The 19,181-nt window shown below is 39.5% G+C and overlaps 1 protein-coding gene across 1 annotated transcript in view; it reads left to right on the top strand.

Moving 5' to 3' along the window:
• Positions 1–716: 716 nt before the first annotated feature.
• The window catches only part of LOC131969091 (copine-9-like), a 187,009-nt gene continuing 168,544 nt past the window's right edge, over positions 717–19,181 (top strand). The window contains exon 1 of the mRNA XM_059330229.1: positions 717–1,051. Within this exon, the coding sequence (XP_059186212.1) occupies positions 975–1,051 (77 nt within the window). The 5' untranslated portion in view covers positions 717–974. The remainder of the gene's footprint in view (positions 1,052–19,181) is intronic.

The raw sequence follows: 19,181 nt of genomic DNA, 5'->3' as shown, positions 1-19,181 counted from the left end.
GTTGTAAAAAATATGTGTTTTTATGTGTGTCTTTGTAATTTTGTGTGTGTGTTTTTGGTGTTTTATTTGTGTTGAAAATGTTGATCCAGTAAGTCAAAATGAAAAAAATAATAATCAGGTCATAAATTCAATTCAATTAAATTCAACTTTATTTATAGAGCGTATTTCATGCACAAGGCAGACTCAATGTGCTTCACAATCGATACACATAATTACAGTTAAAAACCAAAACAAAACACAGAAAAACAAACAATAATAAAAAAATTAAATTACAAATTAATTGAAGAGTGCAGGTAGACAAGCTATGCCATATTCACCACATATACACTTACTTACTCACACATGCGCACCCACTCCCACAACCACACATGCACACATGCACACACACAGTTCCGAATGCTTTTGAAAAAAATTTTTTTTTAAAGGTGAGGTTGTGCTGAAAACAATACCAACATGGCATGGTGAACAGTTTTCAAGTCGTTTATACAGGCAGAATGAAAAGTCGTCAAAACCCGACAAAATTGCCTCAAACTGCGAATGGTTAAAAGCCTCTTCCTTCGGATCCTAGTGGCACTAATCACCCTGCATACACGGAGCACAAGTTAGGAGCAGGCAGCAGGGAAACTGGTGGAGGTCTCTGCCTCCACCTGGCGATGGATGGAGAGAAATAAGGAGCAGAGGAGCTTCTGGATTTGCGTCTCTCTCTCTCTCTCTCTCTCTCTCTCTCTCTCTCTCTCTCTCTCTCTCTCGCCATGAATGAAAGCCTTATCCTCAGGTATGCCTACTAACCCTCAACTGCGCTCCAGCGACCGTCAGCAGCAACAACTACTAGTACACCCGGAGCCGGCCGATCCACTCTCCATCTGTCATTCTCGGGTGGATGGAACAAACACATAACAGCTACAAGAAAACTAGTGCTGTGATATAAGTGAGAACTTCAGCGATCCAGAAGAAGTGATTAAACAGCCTCAGCCATGGCGACAATAGGGGATTTCGACCCACTCAACTCCACCGTACCTGCGACAAAGATTGAAATCACCGTTTCCTGCAGGTAAGCCCCGCAAACATGTTTCACCAAAAGACTACTCACCTGTCATCATTCATATTATTACATTCACATATTTACACATTTTGGATGCTTGGCATTTAGTCGTCACTAATTTTTAAGGGGCTATGATATTGTTTTGCGCAGTTTCCTGCCATTTTTTTTCTGAATCTGAGACTTCTCGCGCTTCTGATCATCATGTTGTCTTTAACGTGCACTGAGCAACTCTTTTTTAACCCAAGGAAGAATTTGCATGTGTTGTGGGTGTAGAAGTGCGTGGGGGTGCAGTAACCAACAGTACCAGGATTTATTCTGAGTGCCTTGGAGAGCTCCGGAGAGCACAACTCAGAGTGTGTGGATATTAAATGTGCCAACTGACAATAAAGAAAAGACAGAGAGGGAGCACTGATTGTGGTTTGAACTACTAGTTAGTTATTTAAGGCCTGAAAAGGAGGAGAAATACGAGATAGGAAAGATTGAAGAACACTTAAACTCATTTTTAATAAGCAAAATCTAATATTAGCATTGGAAACTGTACTCCAACACTGTAAGGCTCAGTAGCAGAATTACAACGTTGTTTTTGTTTAATGGTGGTGATATGTATGTGTGTGTGTGTGTGTGTGTGTGTCAATATAGGATTTTTTTTCTGTAAACCAATAAAACAGGACACATATAGTTCTGTAGGATTGATAAAATAATTGTAAAAGTAAATGACAAATGTATTTTAGATGTGGTCAAAGTTTCTGGTGTCATGGGCAATCAATTCCAGTAGAGAGAGTAGTAGAGATGCAGTCAAAGAAATAAAAGGTTAGAAAGGAAAATGAAACGAATGCTGGGAGCTGATGGTAGACAGATGACTGTACTGTAACATCGTCTCCATCCTGGTGTCACATAGTGAGGCGCTGGCTGATTCCCTTGAAGGAAAACTCCAAATGATGATGTGTGATTTACCCCTAATTAAAGGTTGCTGAGAGGGCAAACATTTATTGAAATTAACCCAAATTGATTATACCTTATGAGTAAGATAATGTAGATATGACCATTTATAGCGAATAATGCAGGGCAGACAGCAAGCAGCACGTGAAAAGCCCACAGCCCCACCCTACTGCCATTACAAACCAGCATACAGTTCAATTTAGGAATTTAAGGCCAGACATTACATTGCACTTTGCGGGGACAATATGAGCAATTCCTGATACCAAAGACACTGATATGCCACGGTAACAGCTAATAATTATGGATAAAACAATACTTTGTAAAAAACAGTTAATCCACGATAGAACTATGTGATGATTCAAATCGGGGAAATGAAAAATGGATTCTCTCGAAACTCTTTTTTAAACAGCAGATGGAGCTATCTACTGCAGAAACTATATCAAAACAGAAAAACATGGCGGACGCAGGATGCACTATCCTGTGTAAAATGGGAGCTGTGGTGGAATTTTGGCTTCCTTTGTAGCAGAGTGGAGAGGAGAGTTGCTTATGGGATATTTCTGAAATGTGCTGCTGCACAATGTCTTCACCCTGGAGAGCTGGGGCCTCATGTATCAACGCTGCGTACGCACAAAAACATTGCCTACGCTAGTTTTCCTGCACACGCCACATGTATGAAAGGTGAAAGGTGAAGTACTGTCTTTTATGCTCTATTTAAAACGTGTTTCATATCTACACTTAAACTACACTCAACTGGCATTGTGTTTACAGTTTATAGCTCTTGGACAATGAAAGAAAATGCCATTTTCTAAATATGAGGGGATATGATTTATTATCATCCGAGCACTGAAAGTGTAAGGGCCCTATTGTAATTGGTCCGTTTATTATTATTATTCATACCAAAGTAAATCGCTAATTTGGAGCCTTTATCTTATTCAAAAACTCACCATTTTTGGAATATATGTCAATCTCCCGTGAAATTTACGTATTCTGGTATTCGCGCCAATGGACCTTGCAAAATCACTCACTAGCACCCCCTTGAAATTTTCAAAACAGCCTCACAATATAGGATTTTTTCACCTACACACACGAAATTTGGTACATATGTGTATCAAGTGAACACGCACCAAAAACGCACTTCTCATCGTTTTTGCCCATTTCCAGGTCGCATACTTTAACGAACTCCAGGGTTTCCTGCAGACCTTATTTGGCCAGGCGCCCCGCCCGGCTTGAAATCTGTAGCGCCCAGGCTAGAATGTCCGGCAAAAAAAAAAATGCAACGCATGCAAGTGACACGGCAGCGCTTGAGAACTAATCTCTCAGCATTCACTCCACTGTCTCCTCCTCAAGTGCTTAGCCTTGTAACCTCTGCCCATCCTACCACTTGTCAGCTGGATCCCATCCCTTTCCACCTGTTTCAGTCTATTGCTCCGGACCTCCTTCCGTTCCTCTCCCATCTAATCAGTACTTCCTTGACTACTACCTAACTCTCTGAAGGAAGCAAGGGTGAATCCTCTCCTAAAGAAATCCACCCTCGACGCATTTTTAGTGGACAACTACAGACCCATCTCTCTCCTGCCGTTCCTCTCCAAAACTCTGAAACGAGCAATCTTCGCTCAACTCTCCTCCTATCTTCATATGAACAATCTCCTTGACCCTCACCAGTCTGGTTTTAAGAAGGGCCACTCAACAGAGACTGCCCTTTTCGCTGTGACTGAACAGCATCACAAGGTGAAAACGCCCTCTCTATCATCTGTGGTGGTTGTACTTGACCTTTTTGCGGCTTTCAACACTGTTGATTACCAGATCCTCATCTCCACCCTTCACCACCTTAGAGTATCTGGCTCTGCCCTCTCTCTACTCAAGTCCTATCTCAAGGGCCGCACCTTTCGTGTAACTTGGAGGGGTTCTGTGTCAGAACCCTGTCCACTCACCACCAGGGTCCCTCAAGGCTCTATCCTTGGTCCGCTCCTTTTCTCAGTATACATCAACTCCCTCGGCTCTCTCATCCAATCGCATTGCTTCTCCTATCATAGCTACGCCGACGACACCAAGCTAATCCTTTCATGTCCCCAGTCTCAAACACAGGCAGCAGCATGTATCTCCACACAGTGGTTGTCTCCACAGAAACTGCTAAAAACCTTGCCGTGACTCTCAACTCCCAACTGTCCCTCAATGCAAACATTACAGCTACCACCAGATTCTGCAGATTCTTACTGTATAACATCAGGAGAATCCGCCCATTTCTCACCCAGAAGGCAGCTCAGGTGCTGGTCATCTCACGCATAGACGACTGCAACTCCCTCATGGCAGGTCTGACTGCCAAAGCCATCCGACCTCTGCAACTCATCCAGAATGCAGCTGCTCGATTGGTCTCCAATCTTCCCAAATTTTCACACACAACACCCCTCCTCCCTCCCTCCACTGGTTACCAGTGGCTGCGCAGATACGCTTCAACCTCTGACGTACTCCGCTGCTAATGGTTCAGGCCCAGCTTACATCCAGGACCTTGTCACCCCTGCTCGTCCTCTCCGCTCTGCATCAGCCAAACAGCTGGCAACCCCCTTCCTGCGTGGGTCAACTTGCCTGAAAACCACTTTCAGACTTTTGACATGTAATGTAACATTACATGTCATTTAGGTGATGCTTTTGTCCAAAGTGACTTACAATAAGTGCATTCAACCTTAAGGTACTAGCCTTAGACCGCAGGAATCAAGTAAGTACAGAACTTTTAAGAGCCAACTGCAACCGCTACAGGAGTGCTATACGTTAAAGAAGAAGAGCATTTTCATTTTTTTAGGTTTTTAGGTGACCATGACCTAACTGAGGTATTGTTGGAAGAAGTAGGTCTTCAGCCTGCGGCGGAAGATGTCCAGGCTGTCTGAGGTCCTAATGTCGGTGGGGAGCTCGTTCCACCATTTGGGTGCCAGGACAGAGAAAAGTCTGGAAGTGGTTTTGAGGCGAGTTGACCCACGCAAGGTCGGTGTTGCCAGCTGTTTGGCTGATGCAGATGTATTTGTTTCTCTAAATACCCTGCTATGTATAAACGTGGCCTTAATGCTGTCAGAATTGACAGACTGAACACCAAAGAGAGTTTAGACCACAAACTCCCTTTTTTTTTTTACAGCCAGCGGAGTGGCCACTTTAAAGTAGCTTTTAAACTAAAAAAGATAAGTACATTCCCTTCTCTACATGATAAAAAGAGAAGCAGTGCCTATTTATGAGTCTTCTCTGTGAAAGAGTTGAAGTTAATGGGAGTTAAACTCTCAGACTATATTTGAACAGTTTAACAAACACTTTGTCCTAAAACTTAAACCCAATCCATGACTGTTCATGCTTTCTCAAGCAGACTGAGAAGTCCGGGAAAACAGTAAAGCCTGCATAAGCAGGAGCAAATCAGGAATATAAAAGTTAACGTAAAACTTCAGCTGGAGCCTGAACTTACATCAGAGAAAGCTATCCAGTTATCCTGGCAGAATGAACAGATTAAAAACCAGATTGTTCACAAGCACACAGACTTTTTCGGTGAATGCAGTGAAACCAATGACGCAGCAATAGACAAATGGAAAAAGAAACTATGATGAAAGCCAGTGGTCCAAGTGGTACCATTGTGAGTTTAAACAAAACACATGCTCAGGGTGCAACCGCAGGCATAAAAAAAGTTAACTCTGCCCACCATGCAACAAAAGATGCAGTGATTGCAATAAAAATAGAATTTGGGGCTATATGCAAAACCAAAATGTTGAAAGGAGAAAAGGCAATTGTGCCAGAAGCCACAGTCAATGCTGACACATTTTTCTTTGAAGCTATGCTTGAGCCTACTGTTGAAACTACTGTGATAGAGCTACTTAAGGGGACATACATCACCAAGAGAATTGGCCTCATGAAGAAAGTCAGTATAGGGCCATTTAACTGTGACCCAGTCAAGGTTGAGTTTAAGCAAAATGCCATTTCCCCTTCTGCCTAACGTTAAAGTGGAGCTAAAAATCATGCTAGCTTTGGGCATTTTGGGAAGTGCCTTAAGCTGCATTCTAGCAAAGATTCCAAAAGGGGTCTTATAACTTTCACCCTTTCACAGTATATTTTCACTAAGGTCTTCCTCTCCTACTTAACAAAGTGCACAGCTGCAAAATAAACAGCATACAGTATCATAAATAGAAACTGAGACAAATGCCAATAGTGTGGGCCAAAGCTGTAAATGATAAATGGACTGCACTTGTAAAGCACTTTTCTAGTCTTAGCGACCACTCAAAGTGCTTTTTCACTATAGGACATCATTCACACACAAATAAATTCACTGGTGGCAGAGGGACACAGTGCCACCTTCCACCATCAGTAGATAACCATTCATGCAACAGATGTTGCAGCATCGGGAGCAATTTAGGGTTCAGTATCTTGCCCAAGGATACTTCGACTTCGACATGTTGGCTGCCACGGTCAGGGACCGAACCACCGACATGATCGGTGGGCGGCCGCACTACCAACTGAACAGCTGTCATGACCGAGTAAAGTGAGGGATTTGTTATTCCCTCATACAGAGTATTTGGAAAAGAAATGTTCCCCAAGATGCTAACACAAAAATACACAAATAAAGAATAAAACATTAACATAGATTATCTCCCAATATGGGAGGTTTTAGCAGGCAACACTGAGCAGCATAACAGTTATTGTGGATGTACACGACACTAGATACAAATACATAAATCTAACTGCATTAAAAAACTGGGAATGAATATAGAAATATGAGAATGAGGCCTTTTGACAATGGCGACCTATTGCATTACCACCTTGGTCAACATCCTATGTCACCTCTTACTGTTGAGAATAAATAAATAACTCAAATACTGTGAACTATGAATGCAAAATGGTTTATTTTAATCTTTATCAACTGAACTTAAACTCCTGTGAATTGGAATTTGCAACACTGCTAGGGACACTATTGCTGACGAGTTCTCTTTTCGTTCTAAAAAAACGAAAAGAGAGCAATCTCAAGAAGTGTACACTTTTTGTAGCAGACTTGGTGTGGATTGTTCCTGTAAAAAAAAAATCTACAAATGGTTATGCAAAACATAAAAGATGGATGATAGTGATGACTCATAAAAAATTTCAAATCTGGAAACATTTCTTGTGTGTAAAATTTTCCGATCCTGAAATTTTCAGCGTTCTGTGTCAATTAGTGGAGGGACAATGTAGCTTTGTGAACCATTTGCTTTATTTCTTTACCCCACTAGATAGCGGTCTTGGCTTTGAGAAAAACGGCCATAGCAATCGTAATCGAGTGTGTTTTCAGCCCTTTGTTGAACAAACTGTGTCATCTAGTGGGCTCTGTAAATCAAGCAAATGGTTCATGAAGCTTCGTTGTCCCTTCACTAATTTCAACCAATCAGGGTACACCAGAAAAATCTGAAAATATTATACACATACCACTGTCGAGTGGAGTAAAGGAAGTTTTTCAGCATACAGACAAATAGGTAGCACATTTTTTCTATAGTTATCGCTCATTTCTGTAATAATTTATGATTTATGTGAGTGCAATGTCACTAACTAGCTGGTGAACATAGCAGAGCATTTAGCTGCTGAAGTGTGGGATCAGGAGATAGTGAAGACTAAAAGAGAGCTAACACATTCACCCAGCCAACATTATGAACTTATAATTTGTCACTGACATATTTTCAGCTTGCTCTGTTGCATAAAAGTGGAAAAAAAAAATTAATGCAGCTTTAATGTTATGTTTTGTCTTGATTTAAAAAAACAAAACAACATACCCACGAAGGCAATACACCTGGCACAACTACTGGAAGACCAGGAATTAATGGACAATGCATCTCCCCATTCCTGGGTTGTGTCTTTGTGCTATTAGAGCCTGAAACTGCTGATTGTGACAAGCTGTTCCTGGTCCTCAATGTACCTGGGCCCCACCAGTCCAGAGGGGTTAGATAGAGGCTGTTTTAGTTCCTTGCCACTGACAGAATAGGGTTGGATCAGTGGGCCCAAAAGGACCCTCACTGGAGATCAGCAGACATCAGCTCTAAATACAGCACAGAGACAGAGAGAGAGTTCAGTCTGACCGCTGTCATCAGTCGGGTTTCCAGCAGCAACAGCCGTTTTCAATGAAAAAACACTGGCAACGCCTCTGTACAGTACATGCTCAGCAGCACGTAGTAGCTGAAGAAAGTCAATTAACAAAGTTCATTAAAGAGACAGATATTTTTGGAAGGAGATGGTGGGGATCAAAAGAAAGCTAAAAGGGGAGATACTGTTGAATGCTGAATGTGAAAATATAAAGTTGTTCACGAACACATAAGCTATATCAGGTCAGTACTGTGCTGTGTGATGCATTTCTGCTGCCCTCCATTGGTAAAAAGAAATCAAGAAATGCAGCTTTTAACATTTGAGTTTTGGATGATGTAACATCATCACAGCTGGTCATGGCAAGTCTATTTTAATGATACATGCCTGACAGTTCACACAGACCTTTGCTACAGCAGATGTTTTTACTTGTCATAGCAGAAAAAGAACAGGTGATACACGTATCTCAGTTCCATCAAGTGTCCCAGTAATCCATGACAGTGAGCCAACATGCACAATACCAGGACCTTTGAACTGGCTCACCTAAATTAATTGCAGTTGTTGTTTTTTAAAATCTCTGTATTTGCAGGGTCATCATGGTAACACTATGCAATTGTGACATATACTGTACAATATAACTCACTTTGTGGAAATTGCCCCACTTTTTTAGCAGTTGTGTTTAATGTCATCAGCTGTACACACTGCCAAAGTGTTTGCTGTGAAAAAAGTCCATTAACCATCTTTTTTTCATCATGTTAACTTCCCACATGGGAAAGGTGGTCATACTGATGTAATGGAAATCTTTTGGACTGTAACTTTCAAATAGGCCCATTTATATAAATCAGTGTGGCTTTTCATCCCTGTTCCAACCCTGACAACAAAAGTGGTCCTTCTGTCCCAGGGGAACAATGAGATGCCTGCTCAAATGTTAGCTTGTAGTCGACAGTCCCATCTAGCAACATTTGGAATTACTTTCCGTACTGATTGCTGATAGTGATTTAAATGTAAAACTTGCGCTTCGAGCAGCAGTGAATGGGCCCTCGCACCCAACGCGCTTCGGGCAGCTGGCCGGTCGCCGGCAGGCACTGTGGTGGTTTCAGATATTGAAAATGTCATGTAAATCAGATGAAGTTTATATTATGAGGCTGATTTCCTGTTGTCAGTAGGGGGCGCTATGACTTTGACTGCATGTTGAGATAGTGTTGTGTTTGGGTATGGACCCTTGTGAATCATAACAAATTTGGGGCAAAAAAACAGACATTCTCAAATCACATGAGCCTAAACACATACTTGTAAGATCCATTGCAACTGCGGATAAAACAAGTCTCACCAACACAACGGCAATAACAACTGCGGGAAAGCAACTATTTATTTTATCAGGCCACCACACCCATGCTTTCACCCCCCTCATACAACACAAAGGCAGCATTGCACCATATATCTGCATCTCTATTGACACTAATATTTACACATCACACCAACATACACCATAACTGCTGCAACCAGCCGACTCTAACAACTAGATTTACCTGTTAATATAGTCGATAAGTGACACTACTTGTATATAAATGTATAAATATGCTTTCAAACCACACCACAACTACAAAACACGCTGTTCCACAATGCACTTAATAAAAGACTTGCGTTATACCTAATTTCAAAATATATAACTACAAGTCACACTGACATGCACCTTACCACACGCTATGCTAAATATTAAAATTTATCACTGCACTATATACGAAAAACCTTAATAACCTTGTGCCTACTGAAACCACACACTCGACGTCTAACTCATGAAAAAACAAAAAAACAAACAAGAGACATGGAGGTCTCAAATGGCGTTAATGATACAAAATGACATGCATCACCAGCTGAACCTGTTAAATGAAACAAACATCTCTGGTGACAGAGATAGTCTTGAAGGTGGATTATAACTCTGATGTTGTGACGTTACATTGTGCGGATCTTGTTATTCAGTCTCATCTGAACAACTGCTGCCTCCATCATCATCATCCTCCTAAATCAGCTTCTTTCATCATCCCCTGTTTGAGAGGACGGGCCTGATACATATATCTTTTGACATTTGGATGGTTTCAAAAGTTTTTTATGTAGCTACACCATGTCATTATTGCATGAGCATCAGTGTAACTGTCAGAGGAGGTTATCTGGAGGTGAATATATGACTTTATTTCTAAAAGGCTCCCCAGCTCTGTGACTTTACTGCCTATGCTCACTTTTTTAGATCTCTAAATAAGTCAGCTTGTTTTGTAATTTGAGGAGGAAAGCCTGAAGGAAGAATAAATCAGTCTGTCTCCATGTGCCTGATGTACTAGTCAATCTATTCTCTCCTGTCTCTTTTTTCCATAATGGTTTCATCCTCAAACAGCCTAGATGTCCTGTTGTAGCCCAGAGCCAAGTGGTAATGAGGTGGATTGCTTTCCCCATTCAGGTTAAGATGCTTGACATGGAGGTTACTGTTCAAATGGATAAGACATGAGTGGAAAAGGGAAATTAAAATCAGTGGAGAGCTGGGAAGATTCATTTCCTTGAAAAAAATAAAGACATGATGGCCGCTGCAAATGACCACTCAGATCTGCTTTTGAACATGACACTGTTTTATAACACATGTGGACAAGAAACCAGTTGCTTTACAACTAGAAAACCACAATGTTCATGTATAGGAGAGCAATCAGTGTATCATTCGTTCTTTCCATTTTCAATTGGCAATCAAAAATCAAATAATGAAAAATTGACTGGTTATTTTGTTATTTGTTTTTTTTTATTATAACACAAAAAACGAAAAATATGCTTGTTTTTTCATATTTCAATATTAGGCTCAGATCAAAAATACGAAATGGAAAAACGGGCACCAGGAGAAATTGCAAAAATAAATACATTACATTACTTACATTATTCTGATCATATCCATTTTTTTGTGTGAAAAAAATGAAACATTCAGTGCAATCTATTTGACTTATTAGGTTGAGTGCATGGATGCTGGCTACAATGTCTTTTTTTATACTACCATTTTAAAGCACAGTGACTTTCACTGCTCCTTCAATATTCTCGTCTTTTGTCTCGTCCGTCCACACACATTGAGGCATCTCTTTTAAGCCAGATTTTTTTTGTCTTTATAGGTTTATAGGCCTTTCTGGTGGAGCAGAGGCATGTACAGTAGCTGTGGGTGGTGGTAATGCAATGAATGAAATAAGAATGAGAAGTAGTGAAAGCAGGTCACTAAAAACAATGTGTTTCCATCAGCATTTATGCATATCCTCTGAATCTATACTACATTATATATTTTTTTAACCCTCTGGAGTCACCGATCACACCGTCGTGATCAATGACTTCTTCATGACATCACAGCGTGAAGAAGAAGCAATATCACGCCTTGCCGTCAACTTTTCTCTACAGTACTGGCTTGGAACTCAATAAAAGTTTTTGTCTGATGATAATAGGCCAAGTAAAACCAGAGATATGGTCAAATATATTTAGTATGAAAGTATATAACTAGATGTTATCCTCATTTAAAAAAAAAAAATCTCTATATGATCCCATTTACAACATTTATATGCTTCATTGTGGTTTGTGGGGTTTAAATGATGATCCAGTAAGTCATAATAGAAAAGCTCATATACGTAGGTGAGGTTGTGCTGAAAACAATGATACCAACAAGGCATGGTTTTCAAGTGGTATGCACAGGTAGGTCAAAGTCAAGAACGGCCAAAATAGTCCAAGACTCCAAGTGCACATTAAGCACAGTTCTTGCAATCTCATTTTGAGCCATCCAATCAATGCTAAAAGCCAGCCCTGCCCATTAAACATGAAGTGTATTTACTTTTCATTGTTGTTTCTTAATTAGATTGTGAAACATAATTGCTGGACTGTGCTCAGTATTTTTTTTTTTTCCATAAAGGAGGCTCAACATTTACACTCACCGTCCACTACATTAGGTACACCTTTCTATTACCAGGTTGGACTCCCTTCTGCCTTCAGAAGTGCCTTAATTCTTTGTGGCATAGAATCAACAAGGTGCTGGAAACATTCCTCACAGATTTTGGTTTATATTGACATGATTGTTGCTGCAGATTTGTCGGCTGCACATCGATGATGTGAATCTCTTGTTTTACCATACCCCAAAGGTGCTCTATTGGATTGAGATCTGGTGACTGTGGAGGCCATTTGAGTATAGTGACCTTGTTGTCTATTCAAGAAACCAGTTTGAAATCATTTGAGCTTTGTGATATGACGCGTTATCCTGCTGGAAGTATTGTAATGATTGCCATCTGAGTACTGTCACTTTAAATTACTTTTGTTTTCTTTTGGTTACCATGGTAACGAAGGGTCATAGTTGAGGCTGACTGTACCCATCATAACGTTGTTTTTCTTTTTTAACCTTCAGTCTGGCATATAAATGGTGTTTGAGCTTTGCCTGCATAAAGTTTAAAGGTGGTTGGCAAGTGGTGATTTTAGCTTTCTTGTGCACCTGTCTTAAAATGTAAGGGATACTGGAGCTTGGTTGGGGTGGCGGGACTGCTTGCAGCGGGTGCCGGAAAATTTCCCTTATTTTCAAATCCAAAACTTGACAGGTATGCATGTTGGGGTCATGTGAAACAGAGAGTACTAAAATGAGAAGTAAAAAGTATTGTTGTAAAGATAACCAGACTAGCAGATGTGTGGCTTTACAGTTGTACAAAGCCTTTATTGGGTAAACTACTGGTGGTATTGAAGACAGCTTATTTTGCCTTTCATCTTTGATGAAACAGAGGATGTGACGATGTGTTTACTCGACTGTCAACAGACTTGTTGCGATGTCCAAAGCTGTCAGACTGTATTTTGCCATTAAATAGATAAGTCATGACAGAAAAATGATTCTGTTGTGTAAATACACAAATCCAATTTATTCACTTGTCAATGCCAATATGGCTGCTCCACCTAAAACAGCAGGTTTGTAAAATGACTCAGGTTTGGCTGCAGTGTAAGCATGGTGTATCTGTGTGTGTAAACAGCTCTGTCAGATGATGTGTCAGTGTGTATGTGGGTTAGACAGGCAGTCAGATAGTGTTTTTCTTGTGTCTTATATAAGTGGCAGTCAGCCTGCCACCCAAACACTGCTCCTGTAGATCTTATTAGACAAGCCGAACACGGCAGCCACCCTGCAGTCTGCAATGATTACCGCTGCCACATGATCATTTAAATAGGACAGTAGGAAATAAATGACCTCCCCTCTCATGCAAGCAAAGCACCTATTAACCCCAGACCCACTTTATGCCTATATCACCACCTCCACCTTATTAATTACACCAGTGCTTTTCCTGCTATGACAAGTCAAAATGGCTGAGAGGCTACACTAGAGTGCATACATTCAGTGAAATGTAGAGGTGCAATGGATGCATACAAAGTTAATGGAAAATGTGAATGTTCCTTAAAAGACACTGATGTGCTGTTTTTTTATTATTATTATTTTTTAGTTTTTTATTTTGCACAATAATAAGACAAAAGACAAGGATAAAGAGATAACAACAAAAGGAAGGTGCAAGGTAGCAGCAAGAAACCCAAAATGGCTTCTACAGGGCCACGATCTGTATTAAAATTCACAAGATTAATTAAAAACAAGTAATTATGAAATAGTAAAAATAAAAACAATTACCCATAAAAATGAAGCAAAATTATAATAACATTAAAAGTAAAACAAAACAAAAGTGTAGAAATGTGTGTGTGTGTGTGTGTGTGTGTGTGTGTGTGTGTGTGTGCATGCCTGTGTGTGTGTGTGTGTGTGTGTGTGTGTGTGTGTGTGTGCATGCCTGTGTATGTGTGTGTGCTACTTAGTGACCTGAGCAATCAGAGCCACTAAACTGCTCTTATATGTATTCAGAGAGTTAAACCGGATGGAACTATTAAATTGATCAATCCAGAGTATTGTTCCTCTGTATTTTAAGCAAAATTGACAGAGAGTAGTAAAATAGTGAGGAGGTTTAATCTTGTCAATTGTCTAGTATTGTACTTATGTAATTTTGAGTTGACATGGAAATATTCACTGAAAGGTTTAGGAAGGGAATTTGGAATATACATGCTGTTGGTGGTGATAACCCATAGGTGATCTGAGTCGTATTGGTGTCTATTTCAGCAGATCTGTTCAGGGAACATTTTTTAAGTGTAATGAAAGAAGTTAAATGGCTGTAGTGTCTAATTTGTTAAATAATCTGGTTTTCTTAGTCTTCCAAGATACGGTTGCCCATACAGTTGGACTGATTTAGTTGTCAGACACAATCCTCTCTTAATTGTGGTTTAATTTTCATTGTGATGTGTTTGAAGAGATTGATTAATACAATTTTGAGAAGATATGCACTTTATCTGTCAAGAATAAATCACACTGTCACAATCATTTCGTGGAAAGAGGTAAAAAAAAAAAAATGTGTAGTAGTAAAAAGAAATGTTCTCATGGGATATGTCATGGTATTTTTCACATTTTAGACTCAACAATGTATTGATTAATTGAGAAAGTAATCAGTAGATCAATTGATAATGAAAATAATTTTAAATCTCAATGTTTCCATGAAGCCATTGATTAGCTGTGGGCTAAAACTTGAACCCAGTTCATTTACAGCCAATAATGTTTGTATTTTGGAAAAATGGCTTTATTTAAAGTATGCCAAATTTAGCACTTTGTCAACTTTAAGCAGCTCCTGTTTGCAGTGTACCCATGGATGTAGAGGTAAGTATCACTGGATTATTTTGATACTGAAGAAAACTTAAAAACATGGTAGTTCTGAGAGTCAACAGGTGATGAGTGTCTCTTTTCTATGATTTCCAAATGAATTTATAGACGTTTATATGTGGGAGATAGACTAAGAGAAGAAAAATAATTTTTGAGCTGTATGTCACAGCCACACTGGAAATGATCTGTTTCTTACCAAGATAAAAAAAACTTTAGATTTAGAAGTGTTCATCATTTATCTTGTTTGAACAGTTAATTTCTTATTTTTAGCGTCCAGCATGCTTATTTCTAGATTTAACACTCGTGTATAGTGTTTTTATCTCGTTTTTATACACCCCTTTAGACACACTTTTTTGCAGTGCACTGCTGCAGCTCCAACTGACTATGTTGCTAAATGAGCCAAATTAGCAGCCAGACTAAATTCTCATATTTTTACATCAAACGTCTGCAGTAAAGTAGGAAACATTTTGTCTCCAACATTGGACTACACTTGTAAAAATGAAAAACGTGTATATTTTTAGATCAGGATTTTTCAACAGTGATGAAGAAGTACATTTCACACCTTTTAAAGTGAGTGAGTGTTTTTAAGTGTTCTCCGTTGTAGTTCTGCAAAGGCATTTAAGAGTGCCACTGTGGCTGTAATGGCTGCACAGTGTGGGAGGTGGTCCGATGCTAAAAAGTGACTTTGGAGTGAAATGCCAGGTAGGTCAATGAGCAGAGGGAGCCAGGACTACTCAGTGGGAGAATGTCAGTCACAGCAGGGGAGGGCTCTGATTGGATACTCACCTTCCTACATATCACGTTATGAAGGTTCCACATTACAAACAAAACTCTCTGGCACCTAAATGAGATTATTGTCTTGCACCAAACATAAGCCTTCAGTTGTATGAAGACAGACAGCATGTATATCTGATTAATTCAGTATTTCTGCAAACAAGCAGCATGTTCTCTCTATGTTTAACTGTCCCTTGTTTTTCATCAATGATGAATTATGAGCTCCTGCTAAATAAATCCTTCCATATACATGTTTAGTGAAGAAGAAGAAATTTAAGGCAACTTAGTGGAAAATCATTGAAAAATTCTGTGAAAAACTTAAATTTGAGCCTCTTTTTTCTATTTGTTTTATTTGAATTCAATTTCATGGTGCTGCTGTCGTGATTAAAAGTGACACGGCATCATGCAAAAGGGATGATGTGATTAAGTATCAAAGAAGAAAACAGACTTGGCAGCAAAGCTCTCTGGAAATGTCTCCAGTTCCCTGCAGATATACTGTATGTACCAGCCAGCAGTCCAACGCACATAGGAGCACATGCTCACATCTGGAGGGCTATTTAAAACATCTGGTTGGCACCAATGATATGGAGGAAAACTAATTGACAACTCAAATGAAATGCATGACTTGTGATGATTGAAATGCATGGATGAATTGATATTAAGTAGTAGGCAGAGAAAAAATGTAGTGTACACCCATACACACATCTCTTTGTCAGCTGTCCTGTGAGTCGGCTCAGATTCACATGAAAATAAAATTAAATCAAAATTACTTTATTTATCCCCGAGGGTAAATTCAGTTAGTCTGGTAGAATCTCTGTTAGAATGAGACAGCCTGATGGCTGTAGGAGAGAAGGATCTTTTGTATCTCTCCGTCCTGCAACAGAGAGAGAGGAGCCGTCCACTGCTGTTTTTTTGGTCCATAAAGGTTTTGTGTAGCGGATGATCTGGGTATTTCAGGATGGCCTGAACATGTTGACAGGTCATCTCTCCACCACCTCCTCCAGTGTGTCCAACCTGGCTCCAACCACAGAACCAGCTCTTTAGACCAGTCTGTCCAACCGCCTTCATCTCTGTGTGTGATGCTGCCTCCCCAGCAGACTGCAGCATAAAACAACACACTACCACCACAGACTGATAAAACATCTGCAGCATGTTATTACACATGTCCAGAGATCTGAGCTTCAAGAAGAAAAAGAGGAGCTCTGCCCCTTTTTGTAGAGAGCGTCTGTGTTTAGGGACCAGTCCAACTTATTATCCAGGTATACACCTAGATACTTAGAACTTGGCACCACCTCTGTGACTGTGACTTCAGTCACTGAAGGCTTTTATCAGATTCCTATAGTCAGATTCCTGTCAATTCCTGATACACTCCACAATAGCAGTGTTGTCCGAATATTTCTGGAAGTCTGCTGTGTACAGTGTGAACAGGAATGGAGCCAGAATAGTACCTTGTGGAGCCCCTGTGCTGCTCATTGATGTCCCAGAAACACAGTTCCCCAACCTGACATACTGTGGTCTTCCTGTCAGGTAATCTGTGATCCAGGAGATGAAGGAAAGATCCACTCCCATCTCTGTCAGCTTGTTTTTGAGTATGTTGGGTTGGATGGTGTTGAATGCGCTTGAAAAAACATGGAATATGAAGTTCTTCATTGGCCTTTTTTATATAATCAAAGAAGTTGTACAAACATTTTAATTAACCGTGGCTCCGGATTTCACGGATTCCTGTGAGACCAGGTTCCTCTGTCTTTAGTAGCAGGTGAACTGTTGAGAAACAACAGTAAACCCTGTATGATAAAAGCATTTGTGTGGGGAAACCCATATGACTGTGTTTAACACTACAAACTGTCAGGCCTGTGAGGCCCACGCATGAATATAAATATGAACATGAACATACTATATGTGGAAAGGAACAGTGCGTGTACATGAGGGCGCACACTCCCTGTAGTCGATCCGACTTGCTCCTTATCACGTTGACAGCTACAACCCCTCGAGAGAACAACCATTCAATCTGTCAGTTACAGCTCCTCAGCTCTTTATTGAACACTGTGTTTGTTATCACAGTCAATCCTCACTCATGTGTCAAGTTGTTAGGAAGAAATCAGGTCGTAATCCTGGCAATGATTTTATGTCTATGTGTTCTGATGCTCTTTGTGTCTCTGTGTGCGTATGATTCATTTCCAGTGATGCAGCTACAAAATGAGGAGACATGAAATCCTCTGATGTGTCAACTTTAATATTATTGATCTGGGAATGAGAGTTTGCACTTTCACTCATGTCATTCCAGTTTTTCTTTTTGTTGGCAGTTGAGCAGCCTGGAGAAATTCCAATGAGAAAAATACACAGAAACACAATATCGCACAGGGATGACTGTCTGTGTAGAGTTTTTAATTGTTTATTTTTAATTGGATTTAAGAGGAAACAAGGAATCTAATTCTAATTTTCGGCTTTAAAGGGACAGTGGATGTAATTTGTGTAATTAAAGCAATCAGTTCTATATTATGTTATACAGAAACTGTACTGAGATCTGGAACAATGTATTAGAGACCTTTCAGATGTGTCCACATCCAGTGGTTAAGATAATCTGACTTGTTTCCAAACTCTCTGACCTTATTACACTGTAAAAAAAAAAAAAAAGAGTTGAATTGACGGTAAAATACTAGAACTTTATCGTAAAAAATACAGTGAGTTTTCTTCTGTAAATTTAAATGTAAAAATCAGCAAAAACTGTAATTTAGACTGAGTAGTCCCTTTATTTTAGGGTAACTGTGTCCTTGAGACAGGATGGTATTTAAATTAATTATTTCTCCATTAATTTTACATGAAAAAAACTGTGTTTTCTACAGTTTAAAAGTTTTGCACTATTTCTTAATTTACGGTAATTACAAGCGTCTACTATGGTGATATTACATTTTTAATTTTACGCCCTGTTTCTGATGCAATTTGACAGTATTTTACTGTAATTTCTACAAACATTTTTTACAGTGTACTTCTTGTACTTCTTGCCCAGTCAAACTTTATAATAGTGTTGTATTGTGTTAGCAGATCTCATCAATTACCCTGGTGTGTATGCTAGAATACAGATAAACAGGTGCTAAAACTACACTGCAAAAAAGGTGTGTCAAAAACAAGATAAAAACACTAAATCTGAGGGAAATGATCTTGCTGCATGGACAGATAATTTCACTTGACAAGATTTCTTAAATTAAGATTAAATCTAGAAATAAGCACGTTGAATGCTTAAAATTAGAAATTAACCCAAGATAAATTATCTAACACTTCTAAATTCTAAAACAACGTTTTAGATCTTAGTAAGAAACAAATAATTGTCAGTGCACTCTGCTCGGGCCAGTTCATCGCTGCTTGCACCTTTAATTTAAAGAGTTAATTTCTTATTGTAAGCATTCAACATGCTTATTTCTGGATTTAACAATCTTAATTTAAGAAATATTGTCAAGTGAAATAATCTGTCCATGCAGCAAGATCATTTCCCTCAGATTTAGTGTTTTTATCTTGTTTTTAGACACACTTTTTTTGCAGTGTACTAAATTGAGTCCAGAGTTATAGTAACCAGAATAATCCTGTAAAGGATGGGTTCCCATTCTTTCAAATCTGTTTTAGAACAATACTCACAAGTCTATA

Source organism: Centropristis striata, chromosome 3 (assembly GCF_030273125.1).
Source record: "Centropristis striata isolate RG_2023a ecotype Rhode Island chromosome 3, C.striata_1.0, whole genome shotgun sequence".
NCBI lineage: Eukaryota > Metazoa > Chordata > Actinopteri > Perciformes > Serranidae > Centropristis > Centropristis striata.
Note: the sequence above shows the minus strand (reverse complement) of the source record. Positions and strands in the feature narration are given on the sequence as shown.